Raw genomic sequence first — 14152 nt, 5'->3', positions numbered from 1 at the left:
GGCCTAGAACTCACAGAAATTCACCTGCCTCTGCCCCCCCCCCACCCCAAGTGCTGGGATTGAAGGTGTGCACCACCACCACCACCTGGCTTGTACACTTTCTTAATAGATATTTAGTCATTTTGAGGAGAAAATAAAAAGCCCCAATTCAACAAGAAAACACAAACTGGGCTGGGTTTAATCCCAGCACTTGGGAGGGAGAGGTAGGCGGATTTCTGAGTTCGAAGCCAGCCTGGTCTACAGAGCAAGTCCCGGGAAAGCCGGGGCTACACAGAGAAACCCTGTCTTGAAAAACAAAACAAAACAAAAAACCCACAAACTGAAATTTATTGCTTATTTAGCTTCCAGAGAGGCCGAGGGACCGCGCTCCAAGATGAGCTGTATTACTACATTTGTATTACAAATAATCCCTCAAAGGGAACTTCTACATGAGATTCTCTTGCAAAGTCCACTTTTTTGCAAGTGTGCTTTTTGGGCTCAAATCCTAGTGAACTAGGGTACCCATGACTTATTCTTTAGGGCCCTCTATGCTTGGGCTCTCCGAAGAATGTCGAGTTCCAGATTCTATGGAACACCGAGCCCGACTCTGACTTCGGGAGGACAGGGGCAGCCATTTTAAGACCAGAGGATCACGTAAGGGATCGTTCCATACTGGGAACGCTGGGGGCCGCCATTTTAAGAGCAGTGCTGTACGGCACCTTGACGCGCCCCGCCGTGCCTGTACGCACAGGCAGCCGCCATCTTGGACAGCGGCGGTGGGCACTGCCGTCCCGGGCGCTGAGTCGCCCTGTGTCGCCCCTCCGCTCCTCAGCGCACCTCCACCTGGGGCTGCTGTCTCTGTGCCCGCGGAGACCCACGCTACTCGGTCTGCGTAGTTCTCTGCTTTCGTTGCGTGCCAGTGTAAATGGTCCGCAACTTGTGAACGCTCGTCTTAACAACCCCGACTGGGGGCGCTCGCGCGCCTCACACCCTGAGATCTCCACCCCTTACAATGTCTAACTGGCTCGGCTGGCCCTGTTCCCTGGATATGGCAAGTGTATCGGCTAAGGATCCTCTTTCCCAAGAACGCTAACACAGGCGCTGTCCTCTGAGGCTCTGGATGACTTTATTCTTCAAATGCCTTTACCTTTCCAATAGCTCCAGGTGAGACTGAGAACAAGCACCCGGGCATCCCCCTCTCCATTGCCTGAACGGATCACAGAGGGAATCAGGCAGGATTCTGGCAGTTTAGCGGGGTCCCTCTGGATGGAGTAAAAGATGCTTGCAGTTGGCCTCAAAGGGTGAGGAGATGGGGTAGACATGGGTAAGGAGGGCTTGTGCTTCAGCTAATCTCATGATAGGTATGGGTAGAAAGGGGCTGCTACAATTTCCGACCTAAGGGCGGGTCTCGGAGGGGGAGATGAGTTCAGAGGAAGGACAGAACTCTTCAGAGGAGGGCACAGAAGAACTTCTTCTCCCGGAAGGGGTTTTCCGAAGTGGGCACAGGAGTGATGAGGGGATCCTCACAAGCATGGGCATCACAGTAAGTCATCAGGTCGGCTGCTGCTTTGGACACCTGGGGCACAGCCAGGAGGGGAAACGTTAGCCAGAATATCTGAAAGGGAGCAGCTCCCTTCGCCAAACAGGCTCTTTTAGTTTCTAGTGCCCTTTGAGACAGTCCATTCCCCCATCCCCACAGTCCTTGGGAACAGCTTTGCTGACAATGTCCAATTTCTGCCTCTGACCTCAGGGTGTCAAGAAAAGAAGCATCTTTTCCCCGGGGTTTGAAAACCTACAGCTGAGGCCTGGAGAACTAGTGGGAGCCAGGGTCGCACGCACCTTTATCCGGCACAGGCTGGCCTCAATCTTAAGCTGTTCCACCATCTTGCGTGCTTGGCCGATACTCATGGTGCTGTTCACAGGGGTCTCTCCTTTCATCCTGGAGGAAAGACACGACCCAGTACTCTCGGCTGAAGCACTCAGCTCTTCAATAACCACACGTCTGGGATTGTGCCCAATATTTTGTCCCCATGTTATCGCCACTCTCCAGTGGCCATTCTTTCTCTTTTTCCCAGTGGGGAGAATGGAGAAGAGTGAAATGCTCTCCAAATCCCTGGATCCTGGTCCCCAAACTATACAAATGCTTTAAGGATTTCCAGTCTTTGAGCCAACTATGTTCCCAGCAATGAAAGCCTCAGTCAGAATGAGCCCCACCCTGATGAAATCACATCAGCCACCTGTCCCCTTAAACCCTAATGAGGGAGAAACAGGCTGCTCTCTACTCACCTGAAATGACAGGCCGGCGGCAACAGCCTGGGATGTAGGGTCAGTGGGGAGGGGGGACCAAACCCTGCCTCAGATAGGTGCCCCACCCTGCAGGGACTTGCAGCTAAAAATGTCTGTAGCAATGACAGCTAATGCAGAGAAGGTCACTAGAGATGCTCAGACTGGAGGTCCTTGGAGGGGTGGTCTCAGTTTCTGCAGCTCAAGCACTCTCCAGATGCCTGGTACCTGAAGGATGAAGGATGCTAGAAGGAGCTGCTCAGATTCTGGAGCATACCAACTGCCTGGCCAGTGGGGGGGGGGGGTCTGGCTGCTATTTGTATCCCCTGTGCACACCCCCACTGTTACTATCTCATTACCTGCCCCTATCCATGGTAGAAGTCCTTAGTCTGAACTAGAGCCCTCCCCAAAGGACCTGAGGTGGAAGCAGGCTCCCCTCTTAAGTGGGGTGGTCTGGGCCTATGACAGCCCCTGCAGTAGAGTCTGTATCCGTTGCGGGAGACCCTGCTCATTTGAAAATCTGACATCAGCTGGGCTCCTGCCCCCCCTCCCCCGAACCCTGACACAGCACTCAGCACCTGAATCTTCGTTTCTTTCACAGTGACCCTCCATTCTGCATATCCAGGAAAATGTGACGCTCTACAGGTGATCAGCTTCTAGATCACCATTTTCTAGCTACAAGTGACTTGTGTGGGGATATCCAGGGGCAGCAGAGGTAACCATCAGGAAGATATCTAAAGAAATGATACAGCAAAGAAGAGAAGCTGGGGGAAAAGAGACATGCAGAGACCAGATCAAAAAAGGATCAGATAAAGAGGAGGTAAGGGAGGTTTGGGAGCTAGTGTGAATATTATGAACACAGGTGGGTTTCTTGGAGTGGGGAGTAGGGTGGCAAGCGGTGGAATTGGGGAGATAGAGAATTGATTTGAAATTTTTCATGTAATCGGAGTAGATTGCTACTATTCAAAAAGATGTGCCTCCTGGAGGACATTGTCTAGAAGATGCCACCTTCAAAGACCTAGTCTGATGTTTTGTAGGGATTCTGAGGTTCACTGCAGCAAGTGGGTCACAGAAGGTCGATCATGCAGTAAAAACTGGAGACTGAAAGGGGCTGAAATGCTGCTACGCTTGACTAGCAGACAGCAAGCCATCTGCGCAAAAACACAAGATTTGGGTTCTAGCAGCGTGCAAGGTTTTCAGGGCGAATGAGTCCCCCCCTCCCCAACTCCCCTTGGACGCCTACAGGCCCAAGGACTTCTACTGAATAAAACCAGCACCCATTTTACCACCTCCACTCCACCCACCCCGCCTGCACCCGGATTCTGTCTTCTTGGGTGAAAAGGCCGGTGGTGAAGGTCTCAGCGGAGGGCCGTGATTGCGGCCTTGAAAGGAGGACCAAAGGGACACTGTTGAGTCTCAGCCTGCCTCCAGGATCATAGTGGGGTCTGGATGGGGAGTGCATTGCCCCTTCGGTCGCCCAAGTGGAGTGTAATGCCCTTCTGGCAGGGACAGTGGGGGAGCACAAAATAGGAGCAAGGCATCTCACAGGCCCCGCCCCTGCGCAAGGGCCCCGCCCCTGCGCGAGCCCTTCCCCTGCGCTTAACTGGCGTCTGACAGAGGGGGCGGGGCTTCCTCGGCCGCCGGAACACGCTTCCCCAGGTTGCTTGGGCAGCCCGAGGCTGGTGAGTCGGCCTCAGTGCGGTGGCGGGCTGGTGTCCACAGCGTTACTTCAGGGGTGGGCGCTTCAGCGTCGCTCCGCGAGTGGGCGGCGGGGCGCTGTGCGGGGTAGGGATCGCCCCCTCGGTAAGCGAGGTCCAGGCGGAGGGGAGAAACTCGGGAGGCTGTGCAACCATAGGCAAGTCACTCATCTTCGCCTTGCAACCCCTGGCATTGTGTATCCATGTCATCTGTGCTGTGAGAGAGTTTTAAGGTCCTCGTGCTGTGTATGGAATAATGCTGTGAATGTGTCAAGGAGGTTTTTCTCGGGCTCCGGTGACTGAAGGAAGGGATCCACTGGCAGGGGCTGGAAGGAAACCCAGTGGAGGAGGTGAAGGAGTAATTGGAAGAGAAACGCATGTGAAACAATGGCTTTGCTTTGTCCTGCTATCTCTAGTTCCTCAAAGCCAGTTTAATAAGCTTGTCTTCTTTGTCCCCAGCTCCCTGGGGAAAAAACCATTTTTTCCCTCCTCTTTCTCCAGGAACCTCCAGCTGCCCTATCCCATGGCCAAGGGTATCGTCCCTGTGGAAGGCCAGCCAGGAACTCAAAGCCTGAAGCTGGGGCCAGATCCTCTGCTGTCCCCATCATGGTCAATGACCCACCAGTACCTGCCTTACTGTGGGCCCAGGAAGTAGGCCATGTCTTGGCGGGCCGTGCCCGCAGGCTGTTGCTGCAGTTTGGGGTGCTCTTCTGCACCATCCTTCTCTTGCTTTGGGTGTCTGTGTTCCTCTATGGCTCTTTCTACTACTCCTACATGCCGACTGTCAGCCACCTCAGCCCTGTGCATTTCTACTACAGGTGAGAAGATTGCTCCCTTAAAGTAGAAGAATCTTACGTTGAAAATTACTCCAAGGTCTCCTGGATCATCCTCTGTCAAATCCCGTTATTGACAGAGGATGAAATGTTAGCCCAGTGTGCTAACAGGACTTTTCACCTCATAAGCCAAGGCTGGAGCAGGTCTGGGCTGGTAGGGCTCTAGGATTCTAGATCCACCTGTGCTGCTGAATTCTGATTAAAAACCTGAAAAAGAGCCTGGTCACATCTGTAATTCCAGCACTTGGGAGGCTGAATTGGAAGGATTATCTTGAGTTCTGGGCCAGCCTCAGCTACAGATTGAGACCTTGTCTCTAAGGAGTTTTTTTTTTTTTTTAAAAAAAAAAAGACTAGAAAAAGAAATTTTACTTTTAGACTCAAATAATTAAAGTCTGCTCTGTATAGGTTGCATAAAACCTTTTAAGCCGCTGTAGAATTTTGAGCCAATTCAACCCCTTGGGCATCTAAGAATTAGCCTGGCTTTTTGCACAGGAGGTATTAGGAAATGTGTCCTTTGCCTTTTCGTTTACTACCACTTACCCCCCAGTTAATCTGCACAGCAACACCAGATAACTACCTTCTAGTTCATTCCGTTTTACTCATGCTGCCAAACTGTCTGTCTGTCTGTCCCAGCAGTGGCTGTCGGACTAGTCAGTCAACAAGCGCGGAAAACGGTCTTTTTTGGTTTGGTTTGGTTTCTGGTTTTTCGAGACAGGGTTTCTCTGTGAAACAGTCTTGGCTGTCCTGGAACTCACTTTGTAGACCAGGCTGGCCTCAAACTCACAGAGATCCGCCTGCCTCTGCCTCCCAAGTGCAGAGATTAAAGGCATGTGCCACCAATGCCCGGCCAGAAAACAGTTTTATTATTATCAATTTTAAATCTTTTTTTTTTCCCCTGTCCCTAATCCCTAATCATGTGCTGTCCTTTTCAAAGTAGATCTTAAACATTTAGGGAACGTGAATCTTATTCATATAGGAGATATCAGGCATGAGCTGTGTATCTATATGTCATGTGTAATTTTGCCTATAATTTATCTTAAAAGATGTATCCATAGACCCTTTTGGAGGAATGTTTTCTTTTTTCAAACTAGGCCCCAGACCAGAACTGAATTGGAATCTCTAGGGGTGGGACCCTGGAATCTGCATGCCCTGAGCTCTTTAAGGGAGCCTTAGAAACACTTGAGTGTGCTTTGGTTCCTGCTTTTAGGTTCTGTTCTAATAAGGAAATAAACTGAAATAGTAGGAGGAGAATGACAGCCTTGTTTTGAAATCTTGACTCTCTTGGCCACATTTGTTCTGGGTTTCCCTAATGGAGAAAAGGGATGGAAGACAGGAGGGAGCCGAGAGACCAGGTGTGTGGGCAGGCAGGCAGAGGAGGCTCTGTCACTTCACAAAGTATCATTCATCCCTTCTCACTTAGGACAGACTGTGACTCCTCCACCACCTCACTCTGCTCCTTTCCTGTTGCCAATGTCTCGCTGGCTAAGAGTGGACGTGATCGGGTAAGTATGAGAGCCAGAGAGAAGAACCAGGAAATCTTTGATGGCTTGAGAAAGATGTGGAGAGCAGGGATTGAGCAACAGAGATTTAAGAGAAAGGCTCTGAAGCAAACGGAAGTTGAAAAGAAAGTCTAGCCTGTTGGTCCCAGTCACTGTGACACGTACCTGTAATCCCAGCACTAGGAGGAAAAGGCAGGAAGATTAATTCCAAGGTTGAGACCAGCTGCATAGCCAGACCCTATATCCTCCCAAAAAAGGAAAAGGAGGGTTAGGGGTAAGTCCCAGTTGGTAGAGTACTTGCCTCATATGTATGAGGCCCTGGATTCAATCTCCAGTGTCAAGTTAAAATCCAAATGACATGTATGCAGCAAGCGTTAGGAATGATCCATCTTGCACTTGTCACTTGAGTCATAGTTCCTTGTTCAAGTTTGTGTTTTAGGTCCAATTGAACAAATCAGCTAGTTGGAACAGCATGGCATCCACTCAGGTATTAGAAGCTAGTATGTAAGGCCAAGTGTGGTGGTCCATGGCTTTAATTCTGGTACTTCTGAAGCAGAGGCCGGCCTGATATACACTGTGAGTCCCATCCTAGTCAGTGCTACATACGTAGTGAGACCCTGTTTTTGTTTTTTTAAAGAAAGAAAGAAAAGGAAAGCTGCAAGGCTATACAAAGAATCTGTGTCTCAAAAAACCAAAAAAACCAAAAAAAAAAAAAAAAGCTGAGCCAGGCAGTGGTGGCTTTCACCTTTAATCCCAGCACTAGGGAGGCAGAGGCAGACAGATCTCTGATTTTGAGGCCTGGTCTACATAGTGAGTTCCAGGACAGGCAGGGCTATACAGAGAAACCCAGTCTCAGAAAACAAAAACAGACAAAAAGCTGGTATATAAAAATTATGAAATGATTAACAAGTATGTGTTACCTGTTATCACAAAGGGTACCATGCCAGAGGACTGGCCAGATGCCAATGTGCCTAAAAGAAACCTGGAAGCAGTGACAAGTGTACATGGAGACAGTCTTCTCTACTTGGCAGGCTGTGAATGTTCTGATAAAAGATAGGATTCCAAACTTTAAAAGGACCTTGAGGATCAGTGTCAGTTTTTAAAGTTTAAATTTCCTTCTTTTTTTTTTTTTTTTTTTTAAAGATTTATTTATTTATTATGTATACAGAATGTATGCTTGCAGGTCAGAAGAGGGCACCAGATCTCATTACAGATGGTTTTGAGCCACCATGTAGTTGCTGGGAATTGAACTCAGGACCTCTGGAAGAGCAGCCAGTGCTCTTAACCTCTGAGCCATCTCTCCAGCTCCCCAGTGTCACTTTTTATTACAGGAATTATTTTAGTTGTCAATCATAACTTGAAAGTTACTTTTTAGGAATAACATTTAAGAAGAAACTTACTTTGTGATAGTGTGCCAGCTCTTGCACAGTGTTTTTTTGTTTATTTCTGTATTTGTTTGTTTGTTTGTCTTTCCAGACAGAGTTTCTACATGTAGCCCTGGCTGTCCAGGAACTCATCCTGTAGACCAGGCTTGCCTCAAACTCAGAGATCCACCTGCCTCTGCCTTCAGAGTTCTGAGATTAAAGGCGTGCACCACAACTGCCTATGGAGGATGTCTTGAATTTAGGAGTTTAAAAGCATCCTGGGCAAGTTAGTTCCAGGCCAGCCCATATTGATAGCCTGTCACAAAAACAAAAACAAAAAAAGAAAGAAAAGAAAGAAAGGAGCCCATGCTTGAGAGGCAGAGGCAAGAAGGTAGCCTGGACTACATGAAAAATAAACAAAAAATGGTTAGCCTTGAAGTTCTGATCACCCTGTCTCAGCCTCCTATGTGCTGGAATTAAAGGCCTGCAGTACCAATCCAGTCTGGAAACAGGCGACCTCAAAGTTGCCTCTGCCTCCTATGTGCTGGGATTATAAGTGAGTATACACCACAATGCCAGACATGGATATATTTTTCTTTTTTCTTTTCTTTTTTTTTTTTTTTTTTTTTTCTCGAAACAAGGTTTCTCTATGTAGCTTTGCGCCTTTCCTGGAACTCACTTGGTAGCCCAGGCTGGCCTCGAACTCACAGAGATCCACCTGGCTCTGCCTCCCGAGTGCTGGGATTAAAGGCATGCGCCACCACCGCCCGGCTGGATATATTTTTCAACCATCACTTTTCTAGTTTTTTTTTCTTAATAAGTTTATTGAGATAAAATTTATAATATAGTTTACCTCTTAAGGTATATAGTTCTGTCACTCTTATTTGTTTATTTATTTGCTTTGAGTTTTTTTTATTTGCTATCGAGTTTCACGAGGTAGCCTTGGCTGGCCTAACTTGCTATGTAGATCAGGCTGGCTTTGAATTCATAAAGATCCACCTGTCTCTGGCCTCCTGAGTTCTGTCTGGGATTAAAAACCGGCACTGCCATGCCGGCAGTTGTATCGTTTTCAGTAAATTCAGTGTTGCACACAGGCACAAATAGATAAATTGAATTTTTCTTAAATTAAGAAATTACGCTGGAGGCTGGAGAGTTGGCTCAGCAGTTAAGAGCACGGGTTGCTCTTCCAGAGGACCTGAGTTCAATTCCCAGCACCCACATGGCAGCTCACACCTCTCTGTAACTCTAGTTCCAGGGGATTTGACACCCTCACACTAATGTCTATAAAGTAAAATTAAATAAATTATTTTTAAAAAAGAAAGAAAGAAAGAACGAAATTACGCTGGATAACAAGATGATCTCCACTACAGTGATTGTGCAAGAGCCGGCCTGGGAGGTAGAGCAGCGCTTGCTTAATTAGTAAGTGACGGAGGCTGGGCCCAGGGGGACAGCTCCAGCCGCACACAGGCTGAATCACAGATGGCCCAGTTGGCAATGTGACTGTTCACTTTTAGAGAAGAAATGCAACAGGGCCCTTTCAGAACTCAGACCTAAGAGCTGACTGGGTGAGTGTGGTGAGTGCCCAAAATTTCAGCACCAGAGGCTGAGGCAGAAGTTCTATGAATTTGAGGCTATATAGTGAGCGCTAGGCCAGCCAGAGATACATAGCAGAACCTTGTCATGTCATGTGTCACCCCCCCACCACCACCACCCCCAGACAGGGTTTCCCTGTATAACAGTTTTGGCTGTCTTGGAACTCAGTTTGTAGATCAGGCTAGCCTCAAACTCACTGAGATCTACCTGCCTCTGCCTCCCAAGTGCTGGGATTAAAGGTGTGTGCCACCACTGCCCGGAACATGACTCTGTCTTAAAACACAGGGTTCCCTACCTGACAACCCCCATCCCCAATAAAAGGAAACCAGTAAACAAGATAGAATTCTGGAAAGCCAGGTTGCCCAGTGACCAGGAGGGGGCAGCATTGAATCAGGATGTACTTTTTTTTTTTTGAATGATTAAAACAAGCCAGGCATGGTGGTTCACACCTTTAATCCCACCACTGGTGAGGCAGAGGCAGGTGAATCTCTGAATTGGAGGCCAGCCTTGTCTACAGAGTGAGTTCCAGGCCAGTCAGAGCTATATAGTGAGACCTTGTCTAAAAACACCACAACATTTTTTTAAAACAAGATGTATGTTGTTACATTGGGCAGGTGCTGATGTATGGACAGCCATATCGAGTCACCTTAGAGCTTGAACTGCCAGAATCCCCCGTGAATCAAGACTTGGGCATGTTCTTAGTCACTGTTTCATGCTATACAAGAGGTGGCCGAATCATCTCCACTTCTTCACGCTCAGTAAGTGTTTAAGGACAACCTGGGAAGTTGTGGACAATGATGGGAGAATCAGTATATATGGCTAGTACTTCAAGAGAAGATCTCCTTGACTTTGGGATCAGGCCCAAACCAGGATAAGTGAAGAATCCGATTAACAAGCCAAACATTTGCCAAACACCTAGTATCTGATGGGCATGCCCATCTTTGGAGTAGTCTAAAGAGTACAACTGCTCTCAGAATAAGCAGACACCAGAAACATACCAGCTTTGAGACAAGTGACTTAATTGCTAGAGTTTTATAGTAGTTTCCTCCTAACCAGACCAGGGAGAAACGCAGGGTTCTTATTAACACGTATCGGACACACATTCAGCACTGGACCCCATTTAAAACCACATTATGAATATCTGTGTTCAAGGGAAGCTTCAGGAGGTGCACTGGGACAGGGTCCCAAGCCGGAAAACAGACTACAGGGGAAGGTCCATGAGAGCAGACTGCTTACCTGAGACTGGGGTTTTAGAGACGGGCACTCTGCCGTATTAGAATGGAGAAGTGAAATCGGGTAGCAGGGAGACGTTTCTGAAACAGATGGAACGGTTGGGTGGGGACTGAAAGTTAGGAGGGGAAGGGGAAGGAACAGGGGGCTTGGAATGAGCAGCATACATGGACTGCTCAAGCGTGGGGCAGACTGGAAAGAACACCTGTCCCCAACCTTCCCTTATGGCCCTGTCAGGTGATGCTGCATTACCGCTCCCACCTGCTCCAGATGCTTGACACGCTAGTGTTCTCCAGCCTCCTGCTGTTTGGCTTTGCTGAACAGAAGCAGCTCCTGGAGGTAGAACTCTACTCGGACTACAGGGAGAATTCGGTAAGTGGGGTGATGGAGTAGGAGACACCCCTCCAGTTAGCCCAAGACTGCACCTGAGGAGCCCATGGGTAGGCAACTACAGTAGCCACAAGGCTGGAAGTGGACCTCAGACTGGGCTACTAGGAGTGAGAGCAGCAGGAGCCCAGCCTGACTCTGCCCTCACCCCTCCCTTGCAGTATGTGCCAACAACTGGAGCCATTATTGAGATCCACAGCAAGCGCATCCAGATGTATGGAGCTTACCTCCGAATCCACGCCCACTTCACTGGGCTCCGGTAAGAAGCCACAGAAGAAAACCCTGGCAGCTTTCTTGTGGCCTGCCCCAAAATGAGGAGAGTTCCAGGCAGAAGTGACTAGTAACATCACATCATAGTTTACAAAGGCCAGAGGCTCTCTTCTCTAGTTTCACTATGTGTATTGGATTTCAAAAGAGCTTCTTAAGAATCCCATGTGAGGGGTTGGAGAGATGGCTCAGCAATTAAGAGCACTGACTGCTTGCTCCTCCAGAGGACCTCGGTTCAATTCCCAGCACCCACATGGCAGCTCACAACTGTCTGTAACTCCAATTCCAGGGGATCTGATACATTCTTCTGGTCTCTAGGGAGACCAGGCATCCATGTGGTGCATGTACATATATTCAGGCAAACACTCATATACATTAATCCTAGCACTCAGGAGGCAGAGGCAGGTATATCTCTGTGAGTTCAAGGCCAGCCTGGTCTACAAAGTCAGTTGGGACAGCCAAGGCTACACAGAGAAACCCTGTCTTGAAAAAAAAATTTTTTTTTTAATTTATTATGTTGTGTGTATGAATGTTTTGCCTGCATGTGTACCACATGCATGCCTTGTGCCTAAGGAGGTGGGAGCCTCCATGTGGATGCTAGGAATTGAACCTGGATCCTTTCCAAGAACAACAAGTCCTCTTAACCACTGAGCCAACTCTCCAGCCCCATTTTTTTAAAATCTCATACCAGGTGACACACCGCATCATTACAGCGCTGGGGGGCCTAAGGCAAGAAATCTTGAGCTACAAAGCAAGACTATCAACATAAATATGAAAAGACAGGAAAGGGAGCACGTGAGCTGGTGCAGTGCTCTCTGTCTAGTCCCTGCTACTCGGGCAACATAGTGAGATCCACATGCATCGCCATCCACCCACCCTGATAAAATCCCCGCGTAATCCCACTGCCTTGTTCCTTTGGCTCAGCAAGAGTTGGAGTGACAAGAGAGGTCACAGTTGAAACCAGTATAATGCTGTGGCCCTGTGATACTGAGGCTGCCTGAAGTCCTTGGCCTTTGTTAGAACCTGGTGTGGTGTGGTCTGGTAATTGGGCTGAGGAAGTGGGTGCCATAGTGGCAGAGAGCAACTCCAGCCACGCTCAAGTTGTCCTGCAACTATTTCTGGAGTGATAGAGGCTAGTGCTGTCTGGTAACTGCTGCCCCCTTCCTCGGCCCTGTCTCCTCCCTCAGGTACCTGCTGTACAACTTCCCTATGACCTGCGCCTTCGTGGGTGTCGCCAGCAACTTCACATTCCTCAGCGTCATCGTGCTCTTCAGCTACATGCAGTGGGTGTGGGGGGGCATCTGGCCCCAGCACCGCCTCTCTTTGCAGGTCTCAAGGGGCAGAGACCCTGTTTTTCTTCCTTGGTGACCCTCGTTGGTGATCAGGGGCGTGTTGGGGATAGGGCATGATTGCTGCAGAGGGAAGTCAGGCTTCACTGCTCAGTGGTGACTCCTCCACAGGTTAATATCCGACAAAGGGATAGCTCACGACAGGGTGCCCAGCGTCGGATCTCTCGCCATCAGCCAGGTAAAGGGGTTGGTTGACAGTATCGTTGAGAGGTAGATTAGTTGGGTTAGAGGGACTGCCTGCCTCTAGTAGAGAGGATACCGACTCGGAAACTGAGGGTGTGAGGAAAGGCTGAAGGAGGTGCAGTTGGCACTGTAAGCCAAGCTGTCCACGGAGCCTAGCTGTCCTCTCTTTGCCGGACCTGAAGGCCAGGAGGAGTCTACCCCGCAGTCAGACATGACGGAGGAAGGTGAAAACCCTGAAGACCCCTCAGGAACAGGTAAGATGCAGTCAGTTCCTCCTCCCGGCTCCTCCGAAGCACCCCCTTCAGTGCCTGGGTCTCACCTCTGTCACACCTCTGTTCTCTTTTTGACTGAAGAGGGCCAGCTGTCTGAGGAAGAGAAACCACAGAAGCAGCCCCGGAATGGAGAGGAGGAACAAGAGCCGGAGGCTAGTGATGGTGAGGGCACTGTATAATGGAGTGAAGTGTGGTGGGGATGCCACTCCATCCCTGGTAGCCTGTCTTATCTGCAGTTTTGTTTGACCCCTTCCTGGCTCAGGTTCAGGCTCCTGGGAAGATGCAGCTTTGCTGACAGAGGCCAACCTGCCTACTTCCACCTCTACCTCTGCCCTTGCCCCTGAGACTCTGGGTAGCCGTGAGCCTTCTGTGGGCATCATCAGGCAGCGTCCAACATGCTCCAGTTCCTGAACAGAAAGATTCTTCACATTCTTCACATTCCAGCACTTTCCCATCTGATCCTTCTCCCCTTGTTGTTCCCTTAATAAACTATTTTGTGCCAGGTGCTTGTGTGAAGGTCAGAGGACAGATTCCAGGGGTCACTTCTCTCCTTCCACCATAAGGGTTCTGGGGAATCAAACTTGGGTCATGGAAGATTTTGTTTCATTTGTGTGTATGTATGTAAATGAACCTACATAACTGTGTGTGCACCACATGTGTGCAGGAGCCCATGAGGTCAGAAAGGGTGTTGGATTCCCTGTAACTGGAGTTACTGGAGATACAGACAGCTGTGAGCTACTATGTTGATACTGGGAACCAAACCCAGGTCTTCTGCAAGAGCAGGATGCTCTCTTAACCACTGAGCCATCATTCCAGACCTGGGCATCCATTTTTTTATTATTTGTTTTTGGTTTTTCAAAGCAGGGCCTCTCTGTGTAGCCCTAGCTGTTCTAGAATTTACTCTGTAGACCAGGTTGCCCTCAAACTCACAGAGATTCACCTGCCTCTGCCTCCTGAGTGCTGGGATTAAGGACATATGCTACCACTGTCCAGCCTTATTATTTGTTTACATGTGTATATGTGTGCTTCTCTATGTGTATGGACACGTATGTTGCTAATTCTCACAGAGACAGAAAAGGGTGTAAGATCCCCTAGCACTGGAGTCACAGGTAGCTGTGAGCCTCCCATGAATGCTGGGAACTGAACTTCAGTCTGCAAGAGCAGCAAGCACTCTTAACTGCTAAGACAGCTCTTCAGCCCTCAGTTTGTTCCCTTT

The 14152-nt window shown here is 49.0% G+C and overlaps 2 protein-coding genes across 4 annotated transcripts; one reads left to right on the top strand and one right to left on the bottom strand.

Annotated features, from left to right (window-relative positions):
• Nucleotides 1-579: 579 nt before the first annotated feature.
• On the top strand, nucleotides 580-13362 carry Bscl2 (BSCL2 lipid droplet biogenesis associated, seipin). Of its 3 annotated transcripts, none has more exons than XM_059261324.1 (12): nucleotides 580-633; nucleotides 2864-3082; nucleotides 4461-4777; nucleotides 6213-6294; nucleotides 9863-10006; nucleotides 10716-10850; nucleotides 11027-11124; nucleotides 12320-12461; nucleotides 12593-12659; nucleotides 12847-12918; nucleotides 13018-13098; nucleotides 13199-13362. In XM_059261324.1, exons 2-12 carry the CDS (start codon nucleotides 3005-3007, stop codon nucleotides 13345-13347), a joined length of 1365 nt encoding a protein of 454 aa, XP_059117307.1. In that variant the 5' UTR covers nucleotides 580-633; nucleotides 2864-3004; the 3' UTR covers nucleotides 13348-13362. The 3 variants fall into 3 exon arrangements, with proteins under 3 accessions (XP_059117307.1, XP_059117298.1, XP_059117316.1); XM_059261315.1 differs by lacking the exon at nucleotides 580-633 and adding an exon at nucleotides 642-1143; XM_059261333.1 differs by lacking the exons at nucleotides 580-633; nucleotides 2864-3082 and adding an exon at nucleotides 3839-3944.
• On the bottom strand, nucleotides 960-2497 carry Gng3 (G protein subunit gamma 3). Its single transcript, XM_059261343.1, has 3 exons — nucleotides 2266-2497; nucleotides 1819-1918; nucleotides 960-1555 (listed from the first exon to the last, which is right to left on the bottom strand). The coding sequence occupies exons 2-3, from the start codon at nucleotides 1915-1917 to the stop codon at nucleotides 1427-1429; spliced, it is 228 nt and encodes a 75-aa protein (XP_059117326.1). The 5' UTR covers nucleotide 1918; nucleotides 2266-2497; the 3' UTR covers nucleotides 960-1426.
• Nucleotides 13363-14152: the final 790 nt, after the last annotated feature.

Source organism: Peromyscus eremicus, chromosome 1 (genome assembly GCF_949786415.1).
Source record: "Peromyscus eremicus chromosome 1, PerEre_H2_v1, whole genome shotgun sequence".
In the NCBI taxonomy this organism is placed as follows: domain Eukaryota; kingdom Metazoa; phylum Chordata; class Mammalia; order Rodentia; family Cricetidae; genus Peromyscus; species Peromyscus eremicus.
The sequence above is the reverse complement of the archived record's forward strand: the minus strand, read 5'-3'. Positions and strand labels throughout refer to the sequence as shown.

What these genes read in the sequence shown, in the direction of transcription:
- Gng3 (XM_059261343.1), bottom strand. Translation starts at nt 1,917, where the DNA reads ATGAAAGGAGAGACCCCTGTGAACAGCACCATGAGTATCGGCCAAGCA. An exon ending in CCAGCCTGTGCCGGATAAAG is followed by an intron (nt 1,556 to 1,818) that starts GTGCGTGCGACC and finishes GCTGTGCCCCAG; the next exon opens with GTGTCCAAAGCAGCAGCCGA.
- Bscl2 (XM_059261324.1), top strand. Translation starts at nt 3,005, where the DNA reads ATGATACAGCAAAGAAGAGAAGCTGGGGGAAAAGAGACATGCAGAGAC. An exon ending in CTAAGAGTGGACGTGATCGG is followed by an intron (nt 6,295 to 9,862) that starts GTAAGTATGAGA and finishes TACATTGGGCAG; the next exon opens with GTGCTGATGTATGGACAGCC. An exon ending in TCTCCACTTCTTCACGCTCA is followed by an intron (nt 10,007 to 10,715) that starts GTAAGTGTTTAA and finishes TGGCCCTGTCAG; the next exon opens with GTGATGCTGCATTACCGCTC.